At 37.7% G+C, this 13,789-nt stretch overlaps 1 protein-coding gene and 1 long non-coding RNA gene across 4 annotated transcripts in view; one reads left to right on the top strand and one right to left on the bottom strand.

The window, feature by feature from the left end:
* Positions 1-13,789, bottom strand: part of LOC140156999 (mitogen-activated protein kinase kinase kinase 15-like) — a 103,001-nt gene that overhangs the window by 25,756 nt on the left and 63,456 nt on the right. For all 3 annotated transcript variants that reach the window (XM_072180055.1, XM_072180053.1, XM_072180054.1), the window contains exons 13-15: positions 12,336-12,416; positions 605-646; positions 138-184 (exon numbers count right to left, since the gene is read on the bottom strand). In XM_072180055.1, the coding sequence (XP_072036156.1) occupies positions 138-184; positions 605-646; positions 12,336-12,416 (170 nt within the window). The remainder of the gene's footprint in view (positions 1-137; positions 185-604; positions 647-12,335; positions 12,417-13,789) is intronic.
* LOC140157000 (uncharacterized) lies at positions 1,509-7,695 on the top strand. Its single transcript, XR_011859619.1, has 4 exons — positions 1,509-1,677; positions 4,510-4,610; positions 5,265-5,330; positions 5,976-7,695. It is a non-coding gene; the product is annotated as an uncharacterized lncRNA (long non-coding RNA).

Consider the following 13,789-nt stretch of genomic DNA (forward strand, 5'->3'; position numbering starts at 1 on the left):
AAACCTGAAAAAGCATATGTATGCAGGCCAAAAGCCCCAAAACGGGCTGAAAATGAATAAAAACACGGGAATTTGGACTCACAAAAAACCTGATTTCAGGTTAAAACCTGAAAACTGGCATCTCTGTATATACTAACCTAACTCCTTTGATTGATGAGGCCATAAATAACCACTCACTGATCTCCTGCAAATGGTAAGAATACAACTCATGTAAGAGACAATAAAAGTTGTTATAACAAAAATAATAAATAATAATTATTATGATCAAATGGTTCAATAACCTATGATATGGTGGTTAACTGACAAATAGGCCATTTTGAGTTTGTAATTTTGTTTTATTTTGAGATTGATAGATTACCAAACATTTTCACATTCTACCATGGTGTTACACTAATTGAATAATTCGGCCACAGTTCTCAAGCTATCCTAATAACATTATCCCTTTGCACTAGTCATGATAAAGTGGAAAGAAATGTACAGTTACATACAATTTAATGAGCTAATTTACGCTTTGAGTACTTGTTTAATTTAAGTTTTTTCTTCAAATGATTTTGTTACGGCTAGCCGTAAAGCGAGATTATCGAGATTATAAATGAATGCTTACCCTACAACCTTCAGGTACACCAACATGCCATAGTCTAATTGACTGAAAAAGATAAATCAATAGGCATATAATGCTGGTTAGAAAACAGTATACCATAAAAACTTGATAATTAGCATATGTGCTTACTATCGAGCGCTTTTGAAAACATGAAATTGTACTAAAGTCTGGGGCTTTACCAACTGAGCTAATGGGGTTGAGACACACATTTGTAGGTTTACTAGTTCGTATAAAACTATGTGTATCTATGATTTGCTCAAAACCCTTTACACTTTTGTGGATGGGGCTCTTTATGTGTGCATGTTTTCAAAGCGCTTGATTTTTTACGGTATAGACATATAATAAACAAGACTATGGCCGGTATTCACAAAAGGAGACTAACTTAAGTCCTGGACTAAATCGGAGGTTTAGTCCAGGACTTAAGTTATTTGGTATTCACAAAAGTGGACTAGGCTTAGTCCTGGACTAAAATGATGCAAAAGCGGCACCAAATTTAGTCCACTGAGAGGGCAGGTTTAACTTGTGGACTAAGCGGTGACCGGTGGCTGTGAAATAGCAGTTTTGGGCACTTTTTTAATCATTTTGTTGAATAAAAATGCTGTCAGGGGCAAACAAAGTGATCAGAACTTTCAAACTTACTGCAGCTTTGAAAATGTTATGAAAGGTCGCCTTGGAACCTACGTAAATAAGTTTATAGGCCGAGTTTAGTTCACCAAACCGGGAATCGGGCCATGAAACTACAAGAAAGGCTGAAATTTCCGGTGAGTATTGTGATTATTTGTTCATTTTTTTATTTAAAAAGCGAATTAAAACATAGGACATCATCTGTGACGAAACATCATTAACATGTAAATTAGTAACGCCCCGCCCATCAACAGTTCCCGGAAGTGCTTTATTAATGCCCGTAATTAATTGGAATTTTGACATGTAGCCATACCTACTACCGCCACATTACTCGGGTAAAAATGCCCAATTTTTCCATCTAAAAATGCATTTTGTATATTTTCGTTCGTGTAAGATTTAACGGAGACTGTGGTCTGCAAAGTAATGAAGCATAGACGTGAATTAGTAGCCAGGTATGCCATAACCAGAGCTATTTTCAACCTTACATTCATGCATTTTCATGCCACGTAACATTGTAAGCATAAGCTACGTAGGCCTATGGCTATGTGAGTATGTCCTATGTATTTGCCATACATCATGAAATGCTAGCCTACATGTATAAACAAGTCCTGGTGTATAAAAAAGGTAAACAGTGGATCACGGCGATCAAAAGGACATCATGGTTAGGTTTACTAGCTCCGATTGAGACTCCATGTCACAGCGCGATGCGATGCTGCAATACGATCTCATCGAGTGGTGGAAATTTTGTTGATGATGAAAGTTGAACTTTCTTCGCATTGAGCTGCGATATCATGGCCATGCATGCAATACTTGTGATTGGCTGCTTGAAAAGCAAGGTCTGCAGAATGACTATAAACATTGTAAAAAGGAGATGCAGACCCCATACCACATGCTTATAAAACATTGCAGCATCGTGCAATCATCGCATGAAGTCTGGTTCTTACTCCACATCGCAGTGCGATGCGATGCTATAAAAAATGAAACCAGAGCCAGCTTTTTACGAGCTTGGCGGTAAAAATTCTCATCGCGCAGTGGAAATTTTGGTCCGCGATGGAGTTGGATTTTGTTCAACTTTATAGCATCGCGCTGTGATATTGCACCCGTGCACGCTTGTGATTGGCTGCTGTAAAATCAAGGTCGGCAGAATGACCATAAAAGGAGATGCAGACCTCACATACTTTTACAACATCGCAGCATTACATGATGAAATTAAAATGTACATTTTCATTTCATCACGTGATGTGGAGTAAGAATCAGACTTGATGCCGCAATGTTTTAAAAGCATAGCATCATGCTGCGATGTGTTGTAGAGTCTGAATCGGACTTTAGGGATGTCCTTCTGATTGCCGCGATCCAACGGTTACCTGGTATAAAGCCATAAAACAGTGCCAGTACAGTGGTGATCACCCAGGCTTTAAAGCATTATCCACCCTGATGTGGCAGTGACGTCAGTGCGCATTTCATTGGGCGCAGCAGTACAAATCGACAGTGTTTGCTCAAAGCGCAGGCGTACACATACGTATGCTTAAAGACGGTGCATATGCACACTCGAAACAGCTGCCTCAATACTTTGACGTCACCGCCACATGCAGGGCTGTCAACTCTCACCCCCCCTCCCTGATAATCTCAAGTTCCCATAAACAGAACTATGTGTCTTGTCTCAAGTTTAGGGTAATGCCATGTTGGATCTTGTATTGGCAGACTCAACAATAGCAGCGCCACGGTTGGGGGGGCATGGGGGGCAAATGCCCCAGTCAGAACTCTTGCCCCCTGTTTCCCCCCAGTAAAAACCCAAAATTTTAATACGAAACTTTTTGCAGTAATTTTGTGCAAAATTGGTTGATTTTGCCCCCCGTGAAATTCATTTTGCCCCTCAATTGACCCCCTGAAAAATGCCCTTCTATGTGTGTGTAAGCGTCCAGCGGGATTAACGTTGCGCACATATTGAATCTGCCACTACAAAATCCAACATGGAGTTACTCTCAACTTGAGACGTCACAAGACAGACTATAGGTCATGACTTGTTACCTGGCATCACCGGTGAATGAGGTGTCGATCCAATGATGACATGATTGAATTGGCCAATCAGAGCCAGACTTTCTTGTTTATGCTAAAACAGTGCCAAATCTCAGACCACTGAAGGTTCTGCTGTATACTATATTACTTGAAATTGTATTTGTTGTATAATCTACCAGTGGCGTAGAATTCTTTTTGACATTCATTCGGGGGGGGGTGGGGTTGAAATTTTTTTTCTTGAAGTATAGTGAATCCAGCACCTTTGGCGATAGAATAAGTTTATGATACAAAGGTACAAATGTGCACGAAAAAATTTGCCATTTTGAAGCTAAACTGTTGAAATATGGTGCAAAAGGGGAATAAATTCATGCGAAGTGCACACAAATTTGCAATTTTGAGGCTAAAATGGCCAAATATGAGGTTAACTTGGTCAGAAACCCACATACAGGCATCAACATTGGGGGGAATTTGCCATTTTGAAGCTAAACTGTTGAAATATGGTGCAAAAGGGGAATAAATTCATGCGAAGCGCACACAAATTTGCAATTTTGGGCTAAAATGGCCAAATATGAGGTTAACTTGGTCAGAAACCCACTTACAGGCATCAACATTGGGGGGATGATTGTATGGACCACCCCCCCCCCCCCTCAACCCTGGAAAAATATTGGGGGAATGGCCAAATTCCTTGATTCAGCATGCCTTACAAAACTTTGCATGATGTGTACGTACATGTATGCTCTGCAAGCTTATCCACAAAAGCATGTGCACACATGGTTTTTTTTCCGGTACCCAGAAAAAATTTCAAATCAAATAATTGCATTCCCGGGAAATTTAAATTTAATGTGTGTTTTCATCTAAGATCCACATGACCCCTGTGGAATATGTTAGAAATATTTTCCACAGGGGGAATATGAATTTTAAATGGAATTAATGAACACATTAGGCATCTCCATTGATTTCCATACACCCTCTGAAAAAGATTCAGTATCTGAGACTGAGAGAGTGTGAGTTTCAAATTTTCAAAATCTTTCACAGGGGGAGTGTGGACTTTAAATGACTTAGCCCAATATTACTGGTAAGTTGGTTTATTTCGACTTTTACAATAACAAAATGTCTCAATTCAAAGTTCAATTTCATGAAAAACAGTATAAAACTTGCTAGTGCTAGTAGGTTTTCATGACAGGAGAAATGTTCATTTTACACAAGTGTTCTAAATATTTGCAGAGGTATCTATTTCTGAAATGTTGCCATTTTGTTAATTGTTTCAGATGTGTGATACATTGGTTGTACTGAAAGCTATGTTGGTTTGGTTGCACTGAAACTGAAAACTGGAAATTACGACCTTAGCCTTCACCTAAATCTGTAAATGGTGAGTCTTTTTTTAATATGTTTGATATACAATGTAAGAACTATGGAAACATGATAAAAGGATGTCAATTCTTTAAATTTTCAAGATTTGAAACCGACACAGCCTGATGACACACCCCTGCCTGTACACTAACACACACACCCCACTCTAAATGTCCATACCGGCATAGCCACCTTTTCAACATCACCTGTGAGCATGCACACATACACACGCCGCCCAGTCCCACAGTAATATTGGGCTATTCCATTTAAAATCCACACTGCCCCTGTGGAAGCTGTTAGAAATTTTCAGCTGAATTTTCAAATGGAATGAACACATTAAGGCAGCTCCATTTGATTCAGTCTGAATCTTCCATAGGAGGAGAGTGAGTGTCAAATAGTGTTAGCTAATGTGCTAATTCCATTTGAAATTCATACTCCCCCTGTGGAAGATATTTCTAAATCTTCAACAGGTTGAGTGTGGACTTAGCCCAACTGCTATAATAACATATAATGTCTGAATTCCAAGTTCATTTTCATGACAAACTGTATAAACTTTTTCTTTCAAACAACAATATTATGATATTTAGATCACATATACTTGTGCAATAGCCAAGGCTTTTCCTGCCACATCATTTTGGTTACTATTTCTAAAATGTTGCTATTTTGTTTTCAGTTGTTTCAGATGTGCCATGAGAGAACAGAAAGCAAGAAATACAGCCTTAGCCTAAATCTATAAACGGTGAGTTTCTTTTAACATGTTTAATATACAATGTTCCTTGTAAGAATCCTAAAATCCATACAAATTTGATATTTAAAAGATTTCATAGTAAGTTTTGAGAAACCTACAATCACATTGTAACATGTTGTAATAACAAGACTTGTAACGACTCAACTCAGACTCGACTCATCATTTGAGTCTCAAAATCCCAAGAGATGACTCACTTTATTTTAAAGGGGTGTAGCCAGATTGACAGCCTCATTTCCCCTCCCACTTTATCCTATCAAAATAGATGTTTGGTACTAGAAGAAAGCTCATATATTATCATAATGCCAGTGAAATTTAGGGCCTGAAATTTGTTCTGTTTACATATACATATTATGAACAAAATAGTAATAGCCTCATCCCCATGGTTAACCCTGCACTGTTAACCTTATTTACACCATTGTGAAACAACTGCTTACATCAAAACCACTAGTATAATTATTATAAAACTTTGTAATCAGATTATTTTGGTACAAAATGAAATGCCAAAAAAGTCTGACCACCCACCTTTAAAAATTATATCAGACAATCTAAGGATCTGAAAATGAGAGAGAGGAGAAAAAGAAAGAGCCCCAATAGTATGAGTTTTTAACTACGCTATTTCTTTCTTTCCTGCTACAGACCTCTTCAAGCATGATGAGTAGTAACATTTGACACCACCAGTTGGATGACTAAAGATGTTTGTACAAGATCTCTTCTGTGAACGTTTCAAAGGAAATCAATTTACAGATTATACATAAATGTTAAAGAACCACTGAATTTGAATTTGATATAGGGCCTAGATTGCAAAATTACACTGAACATTTTTCTGGACCATTCCATTAAATCAGCATAATTATGCCTCTTCATTTCAAGTGTGTGAAAAATGTTTGTTACGGTATTTAATTCATACAATTTAAAATTTATATTTTTATGTTACTTTCTATGGTGGCAGATTAACATTGAAGTTGTTATTATTGATCTTACAATTTATCAAGCCAAAGCAGATTATTTTATTTTATTAATCTTAAGCTGCCCCAAATACAGTGTAGTTTCTCAGTGAACATTTTGTCTGTTTTCGCCATGGTAGTACAGGGTGCTATTGGGTAATTTTTGAGTTAGGATCTAATTTTACTGCAGGGGGCAACCCGCCACTCAGAAGACCTGTTACTCAGAAAGCCCACTATTCAGAAAACCCGTCAAATTCTGAATAGGGGGCTTGTTTTCATTTAAAATGACCCACTAACCAGAAGACCCATCAATCAGAAAACCCCTTAATCAGAAGGGGGTATTTTTCTGAGTAGTGGGCCTTCTGATTAACAGGCCCTTTGCACCCCTTCTAATCAGACAACCCGCCACTCAGAAACCCCAGTTCTCAGAAGTTAGGGTTAAGGGTTACGGTTAAAACAGCCCACTTGTCAGAAGTCTGAATAGTGGGCATTCTGAGTAGCAGGTCTTCTAACAGATACAGCCCACTAGTCAGAAAATCCGCTATTCAGAAGTCGCACTATATAGTCAGAAAATTCTGAGAACCGGGACTTTTACATAAAATTCAACAAAAAGCCCACCATTCAGAAAGTCTGTTATTCAGAAGGCCCACTACTCAGAAAATTCAGACTAACGGGCCTTCTGAATAATGGGTTTTCTGAATAGCGAGTCTTTTAACTACCGGGTCTTCTGAGTAACTGGCTGCACCTGACTAGAATTGGTTCTCCATTTTTTATGCCCCCTGTGCTTCCCATGAGGGATCAGAGGGTCATAATGGGGCCAACATTTCAAATTTGTTCGATCATGTTGCAATCCATCCCTCAAATTGTTGGTCCTCTCAGTACTTGGAATAAAAAAGTCAACTGTCATTCTGAACTAATGGTTAGTTCAGGAGTTGAGTAAAATAGGTCAAAGGTTAAATATCACATGCACAGTGGCCCAATTTTCAAAGTGCACCAATTTAATCACAGCTTTTAGGGTGTCAAAAACATGAAATATTGGAAACAATTGGATTAATTTGAGACCAGTTTTGATTAAATCAGACCATATTTTAATTTTGATCTCTGTGTATGAAATATTTGACATTTGACCTTACAACTGAACTAAGCACAGTAGAAGATGATGACCATTGACTTTTTTATTCCCTGCGATGAGAGGAATAATTTGAGATACATTTAACATGATGGGACTATTTTTAAGTTTGGCTCCACTGTGACTTTCGACCTTTCGTGTGGAGCACAGGGGACATACAAAAAATGGAACCAAAGTTTTATTATTTCATGTTTTAAGGATGCCAAAAAACATTGGTTCAACTAATGTAGCAAAAGAAAATCCCAAACCCATAGGGGACCGTTCACAAACACTTGTTAGGGGGGGGGGGGGCTGATGCAAAAAGGGGGCCCCTGAAAATTTTTGACCATCCTAAGGGGGGGGGGGCCCCGAAAAAAATGACCACAAATTTTCTGGGGAAATTGCGTTTCTCTGCTTTCCTTTGGGTTGACCCATAGTTTTCATGTCAAAAAAAAGGGGGGCTGAAATTTTTGAGATCTTAAAAGGTGAAGCCCCGAAAAATGAAATTTTTTTGCATCAGGCCCCCACCCTAACAAGTCACAGTGTTTGTGAGCGGTCCCTAGTGCCTTGTACTATGGATAATAAACTTCAAATATGTCAATGCATTATTATCAGCAGCAAAATCGATACTTAGAGACATTCCTGGAAATGTATGATATTGATGTTCGTGGTAAACATGTTAAAAAAATATAGAGAAAAATAATAATAATAATAAAAATAGAAACAAATGATAACCATAATAATTATGTGTGTGTGTGTGTTTATGGCTCATTTGAATTTTGGAAAGTTGGGTAACATATAATATCAATTTCATATATTTCACTTATAAGAATATTACGAGAGGGACGAACCAGAAGTCGCTATTTGGATGAAAAGTCGGGTGTAACGTCCACCATTTTATTGTGTACTTAAATTATGCTCTATTAATTTGTGACGTATGACAAAATTGATATAAGTGTTCTGTCCCTATATTTCAAAACACCTATTTTTATCAGAAAGCTTTTGAACTCATCATTGCGCAAAACATCTATTTTGGACATCGGAAGTTCTGGTTCTAAACCGTTGTTATATGCAATGGTAGGCCTATTTTGTTACACATCTTATTAAAGCAGGGCTGGCAATAAGTTTTCATGATGACGGTTACTTTGAATGTTATGCTTAGCCTAGCCGGGCTATGCAATAATTCAAAGCTTTTTGGACCGGGCCAGCATGAGCTGGCCCGGTACTTATTAGTCGGAAATAAATAATTGTTGTTTCTAGAATATGAATAAGATAGAATTAAGTAAAGAAAACAGGTGGACCTGGAGCAAGTTGTTTTGATAATGTTTAAGCGTGTAAACATTAAAGTTGTATGTGAAGGGAATTTTTGTGTTGAAACAATGATGAAAAATTAACAGGTTGTTTAATTTTTTTAGGAATGAAATTAAACGTTGTTAAATTGTTACAAGTCAGTCGCTCTGACGGTTAAGGCATTCACCTTGAGTACTCTTTCATGTGTAGTTTCACTTGGGGTTACCAAGTTAAAGAGACTGCCATAGTCAAAGGTCACCATGGTCGAGGTCGGGACACGCTATTAGTATTACATGTACTACCCCACTGGGTTTAACTTGCAGCTAGCATAGCAGTATGCGAATGTGAGTGAACCTGATAGATAGTGAGGGTCTAGTGTCCTTCACTATTTATACCATCGGACTACAAACTATCTTTGCATAAATTGTACACCCGTGCACTAGTAAAAAATCCCTTTAAAAGGGAAAGCCAGCCTCAATGTAGAAGAGGTCTTGTAATTAGTTTGGGTCACCCTAAAAGGCATTTTTAGGATCACGCTTACATCCAATTTACATGACAGTCCTCCAAACCATCAATAATGAGAACATGCATGTTTCATTCATTACTCCAAATTGTTTCGTCTTTTCTGCTTTTTACCTATGTCTATTATTAATATTATGATACATTGCAGTTTTTAGTTTATTCGCTATATAAACTCACCTTACATGGACATTTATATTTTATATTAATTCGCAATGTATAGTTTACTATATATATACTAGATAGTGTCAAGCACATAAAGGACTGATTACTCACTACCATGACTACAAATACAATCTTCACTTTTAGACTGTATTTTTCTGATTGTGTTGATTGTTAGTGAAACTCCTCTTGAAGCTATGGACATGGCATCTTACCTACTCCGTTTAATAATAATCTACATTGTGTGTTTTCTCTTCAATCATTTTCATGATGTTGAATGTAATTTTATGAAGTGTCATTTTATTTATAATTAATAAATTAAGACAATAATTTGTTTATTTTCTATAAGTGCATGTCAAATGGGTATATTGTTCAATACTATAGGCCTACATTTATAAATTATGCCCATATTATAGCTAGGACCTAAAAATGTTTATCCATAAAACGATACAGGATAGCATAGATAATTACTTGAACAATACTTGCAATTGTATATTCTAATTTCAAAACAATAACATCAACTGACCGCAGGTAATTGCGCAACTTGCAGAATATTAAAGGAAGATTACCGATATGTTTGCAGAATGATTTCTTTAATTTATCATCAATTACATGTACATCATTATATTGTATGTCCCAAATATAACTTCAGACCATCTCTTGCCATCAAATACTATCAAAAAAAAAGAATATATCAAAAGCATTACTCATACTTCACATGGAATCAATACTGTCCCGGTCCATCCCTTTTTAAAGGGATTTTTATTACAGCGTTTTATTGAAAAGGTGCCGCATGAATGTGTAGCAAAAATCCCCTTATGTCCGAGTGCCAAAAGTATTGCTTGCACACCCCCTGTCGTGACCTAACACTCATTCCCCGCACCCTCCCCCATGTTACCCTCCCCCAGAGCTAAAATGTAGACATTCCACACGTATGTCTATTGTAAAATTTATGAGCAGATGGAGGGATATGGCATAAGAGCTCATAAGGGCCAAGAGCCGCTTGACCTTGGGATTTTAAACCACAGCAAAGTAGGCCCGTTCGTAGGCCTATTCCTCTAAACTACAAAAAAAGCCCCTTCTCTTCCTGCTGTAGACTTTACATTACTGGCAATAACCAGGAGCGGATCCAGTTCCCACGGTCCCTGTACTCCTGTATCCGTCGTTATTAGCTCAAATATCGGACATTTTGTAAAATATGGGATGATTTATGGAACGCACAAGAAAGTGTCATTTTTCAAAACATATTCGCTGATTGGGTGGCAAAAAAAAATTGAAGAAGTGTTCGTCTATGAATCAAGTAAAAAAGTGCATATCCAATTATTCATCATGCACGCAATGCTCGAAATTCTTATTTTGGGAAACAGAAATCAGTGCACATAGTAATGGTAAATCGGTGTTGGGACTAGTCGTATAGGCCCTACGTGTTTCTGTCCAAAACAACATGTGAGGGTTTCGAGAAATCGATTGAAATTAGAAATGGGTCTATTTCCTCTGACATTTTCGAAAAATGATATTCAAAAAGGGGTTGTTTTCAAAGTTTGCCAACAATCATGAGCACCCACGGATACACGGAGTGTGGGCGCTTTGACCATTTCTTAGGCAATTTTGATAAAAATGTTGAACTCCGATCGATCATACCTCCTCGAGCTCATATCAGAATTTCCATATTTACCGTGAAAATTGGGGTGAACGAAGCACGAGTAGGAAAAAATGGTCAAACCTGGACAACCGCTCCTCCTGGCAATAACTCCGCTGTTACTGCCCCTCCGTCCCTCACTTTTATAATACGCTAAGCCTACTAAATAAGCAAAGCCATACTGGATAATAACTTGTCGAAACACTGGCGTTAATAAACGTAGGGCCTATACTTTTAGCAGTCATTCTTTCAAATTCCCATTGGCCTACTTTAAATTAAAAAGAAATTATAATCAAGAAAGAAAACACATAAATAAACATAATATGTAGGCCTATTAATGTATAAATGACAAATAAGTTTGTGTACAGGGTGTTTCAAGATTGATCTCTTGTCACATTTTCATCGGACTACCATAGAAAACCTGCGATCGATGATGTGCGGCCTCTGATGACGCTGTTGCGCATGTGCAGTTCAATTAGTCCATGGATTGACCGTTAGATCTCGTGTTAGTCCAGGCCTAACTCGCAATCTGAAAAGATAGTCCGCGGATTAACTTTCAGATCGCGAGTTAGGCCTGGACTAGTTAGTCCACCTTTTGTGAATACCAATTAGTCCTGGTCCGTGGATCATCCTTAGACCAGGACTAACTAGTCCAGGACTAGGGATAATCCAGGACTAAAGTTAGTCTCCTTTTGTGAATACCGGCCTATGGGTATAACAACAAACTATATTGGGCTATTCTATATGCAGTGGCGGCATCATGGGGGGGGGGGGCATGGGGGATGCCCCTCAGTTAAGAACTCTTGCAACTCCCCAGTAAAAACCCAAAATTACCAAAAAAATCCTGGTACAGCCACCGTCCATATGAAATCTGTGTGTGCAAGATTATGGCTGCATCTTCTTCAGAGGGTATATGGATTTCAACTAGAATAGCCTATTTGGATCTCTTCTTATAATACAATGAGAACATATTACTGTATAAGTGGTAATTTTCGCGTCCAGTTATTTTCGCAATTTGGAGTGAGAGACACATTTTCGCAAATGTTATTTTCGCGATTGCCCAGTCCTTCCCTATACTTGTAACACATTATTGCATATATTCGCGAGGTGTTATTTTCGCGGTTGGAGCTATAATCGCGAAATTCGCGAAAATAAAACCCTCACGAAAATTTCCACTTATACAGTATATGGATAATGAGATCAATCAGCATCAGAATATAAAGGTTTTAACATTTTCTTTCAATTGAACCTCAGAATTAGTTGACCCTGTACTATGCAGTCTAACAAAAGACAACAACAGATTTGTCACGTTACCATCGCTATTTGTCTCTTACATTTTCTTCTGGATTAGTGTAATCTTCGTTAATAGTAACATAACTTGGTTTAAACACTTTGTTTGGCTCCAGAACCAAGACCTGTAAATAAGAACATACATAATGATACAATTAGTTGAATCTAGGTTAATGGTGTCACAACTTGGTTTAGTGGTAGCACACGATTGGTTTTTAAAACATGTCTGCTGAAACAGTGTAACATGTTTTTCAAGATCCACCATAACTTCATTATTTATTTTATCTTCAATTTCCACCATGTGTTCAACTACATCCAATTTCCAGGGTTGTAGCTAGCCAAATTTTAGTGTCGGTTAAAATTAAGAGAAATTGAATCAGAATGCCAATTACTTCACAGTAATGGCATTTGACAGCTGTTTTGAGGACAATTTGCCATTTTTGTGCTGGTCGGCAAGACCTATAATTCCCTTGAGCGCCAGTCGGTCAGACCGAGTACTGGTTACTGCCGATCAGCGTCAACCACCGTGGCTACAACCCTGCCTATATCCGAAAGAGCAAGTCACCAACTTATATATCATCATATCCAAGCAGCATGTGACTCATACAAGTAATCATTTTACAAAATGTATGTCAGAACAGTGCCACCATAATGAGCTCCAGATTTTGCACAATAGGCTGGCCCGTGTTTTGCTCTCTGCAGACATCAGAACTTCAGTGGACAGTATGATGAAAGACCTGGACTGGGTTAAACTTGGCTGTAGATGGGAGCATCAATTACTTATTTTAACTTTTAAATGTCTCACACACATTGCTCCTGAGTATCTTTCTTCAAATTTTATTTTCACTCATTCTACTCATTCCAAATGCACAAGGGGCCAAACAAAAACAGTTTGGTTGTTCCAATATGGAAAACTTCTTCTGGAAAGAAAACTTTCCTTTATTATAGCTCTTCAGTTGCTTGGAACAAGCTTCCTCCCAATCTTCGTGTCAATTTTAATTCAATGAGTTTGGATGAATTTAAAAATGCAATTGGTCTGTAAGTTTTGTATAATAATCTGAGCTATACATCGTTGCATATTGTTTTGTATCATGTTTAACTGCTTCATTTTGTAAAATATATATTTCTTATATTCTTATTATCATGTTTATATAAATAAAATCAGGTCTTCCAGGGAGACCAGTACATTTGTATTGATGGAATTTCCTGAATAAATAACGAATAAATAAACACCCTGGAACTGCCTACCACATGTAGCAGTAATCGCTCCATCCATTGGGCTATTCCAGTTGAAATCCACACTACCCCTGTAGAAGATTTTGGAAATATCTGCCACAGGGGGAGTATGTTTTTCAAATGTAATTAGTCAGGGTTATTCATTTTGATACCCAAACTCCCCCTGTATTGTGGCTTTACCTATATCTTCCACAACTGGAGTAAGTATTTCAAATGGAAGGTACCCAATTGTGTATTCTATTCAAAATTGATACTCCCTCTG

This window comes from Amphiura filiformis, chromosome 7 (assembly GCF_039555335.1).
Source record: "Amphiura filiformis chromosome 7, Afil_fr2py, whole genome shotgun sequence".
Lineage (NCBI taxonomy): Eukaryota > Metazoa > Echinodermata > Ophiuroidea > Amphilepidida > Amphiuridae > Amphiura > Amphiura filiformis.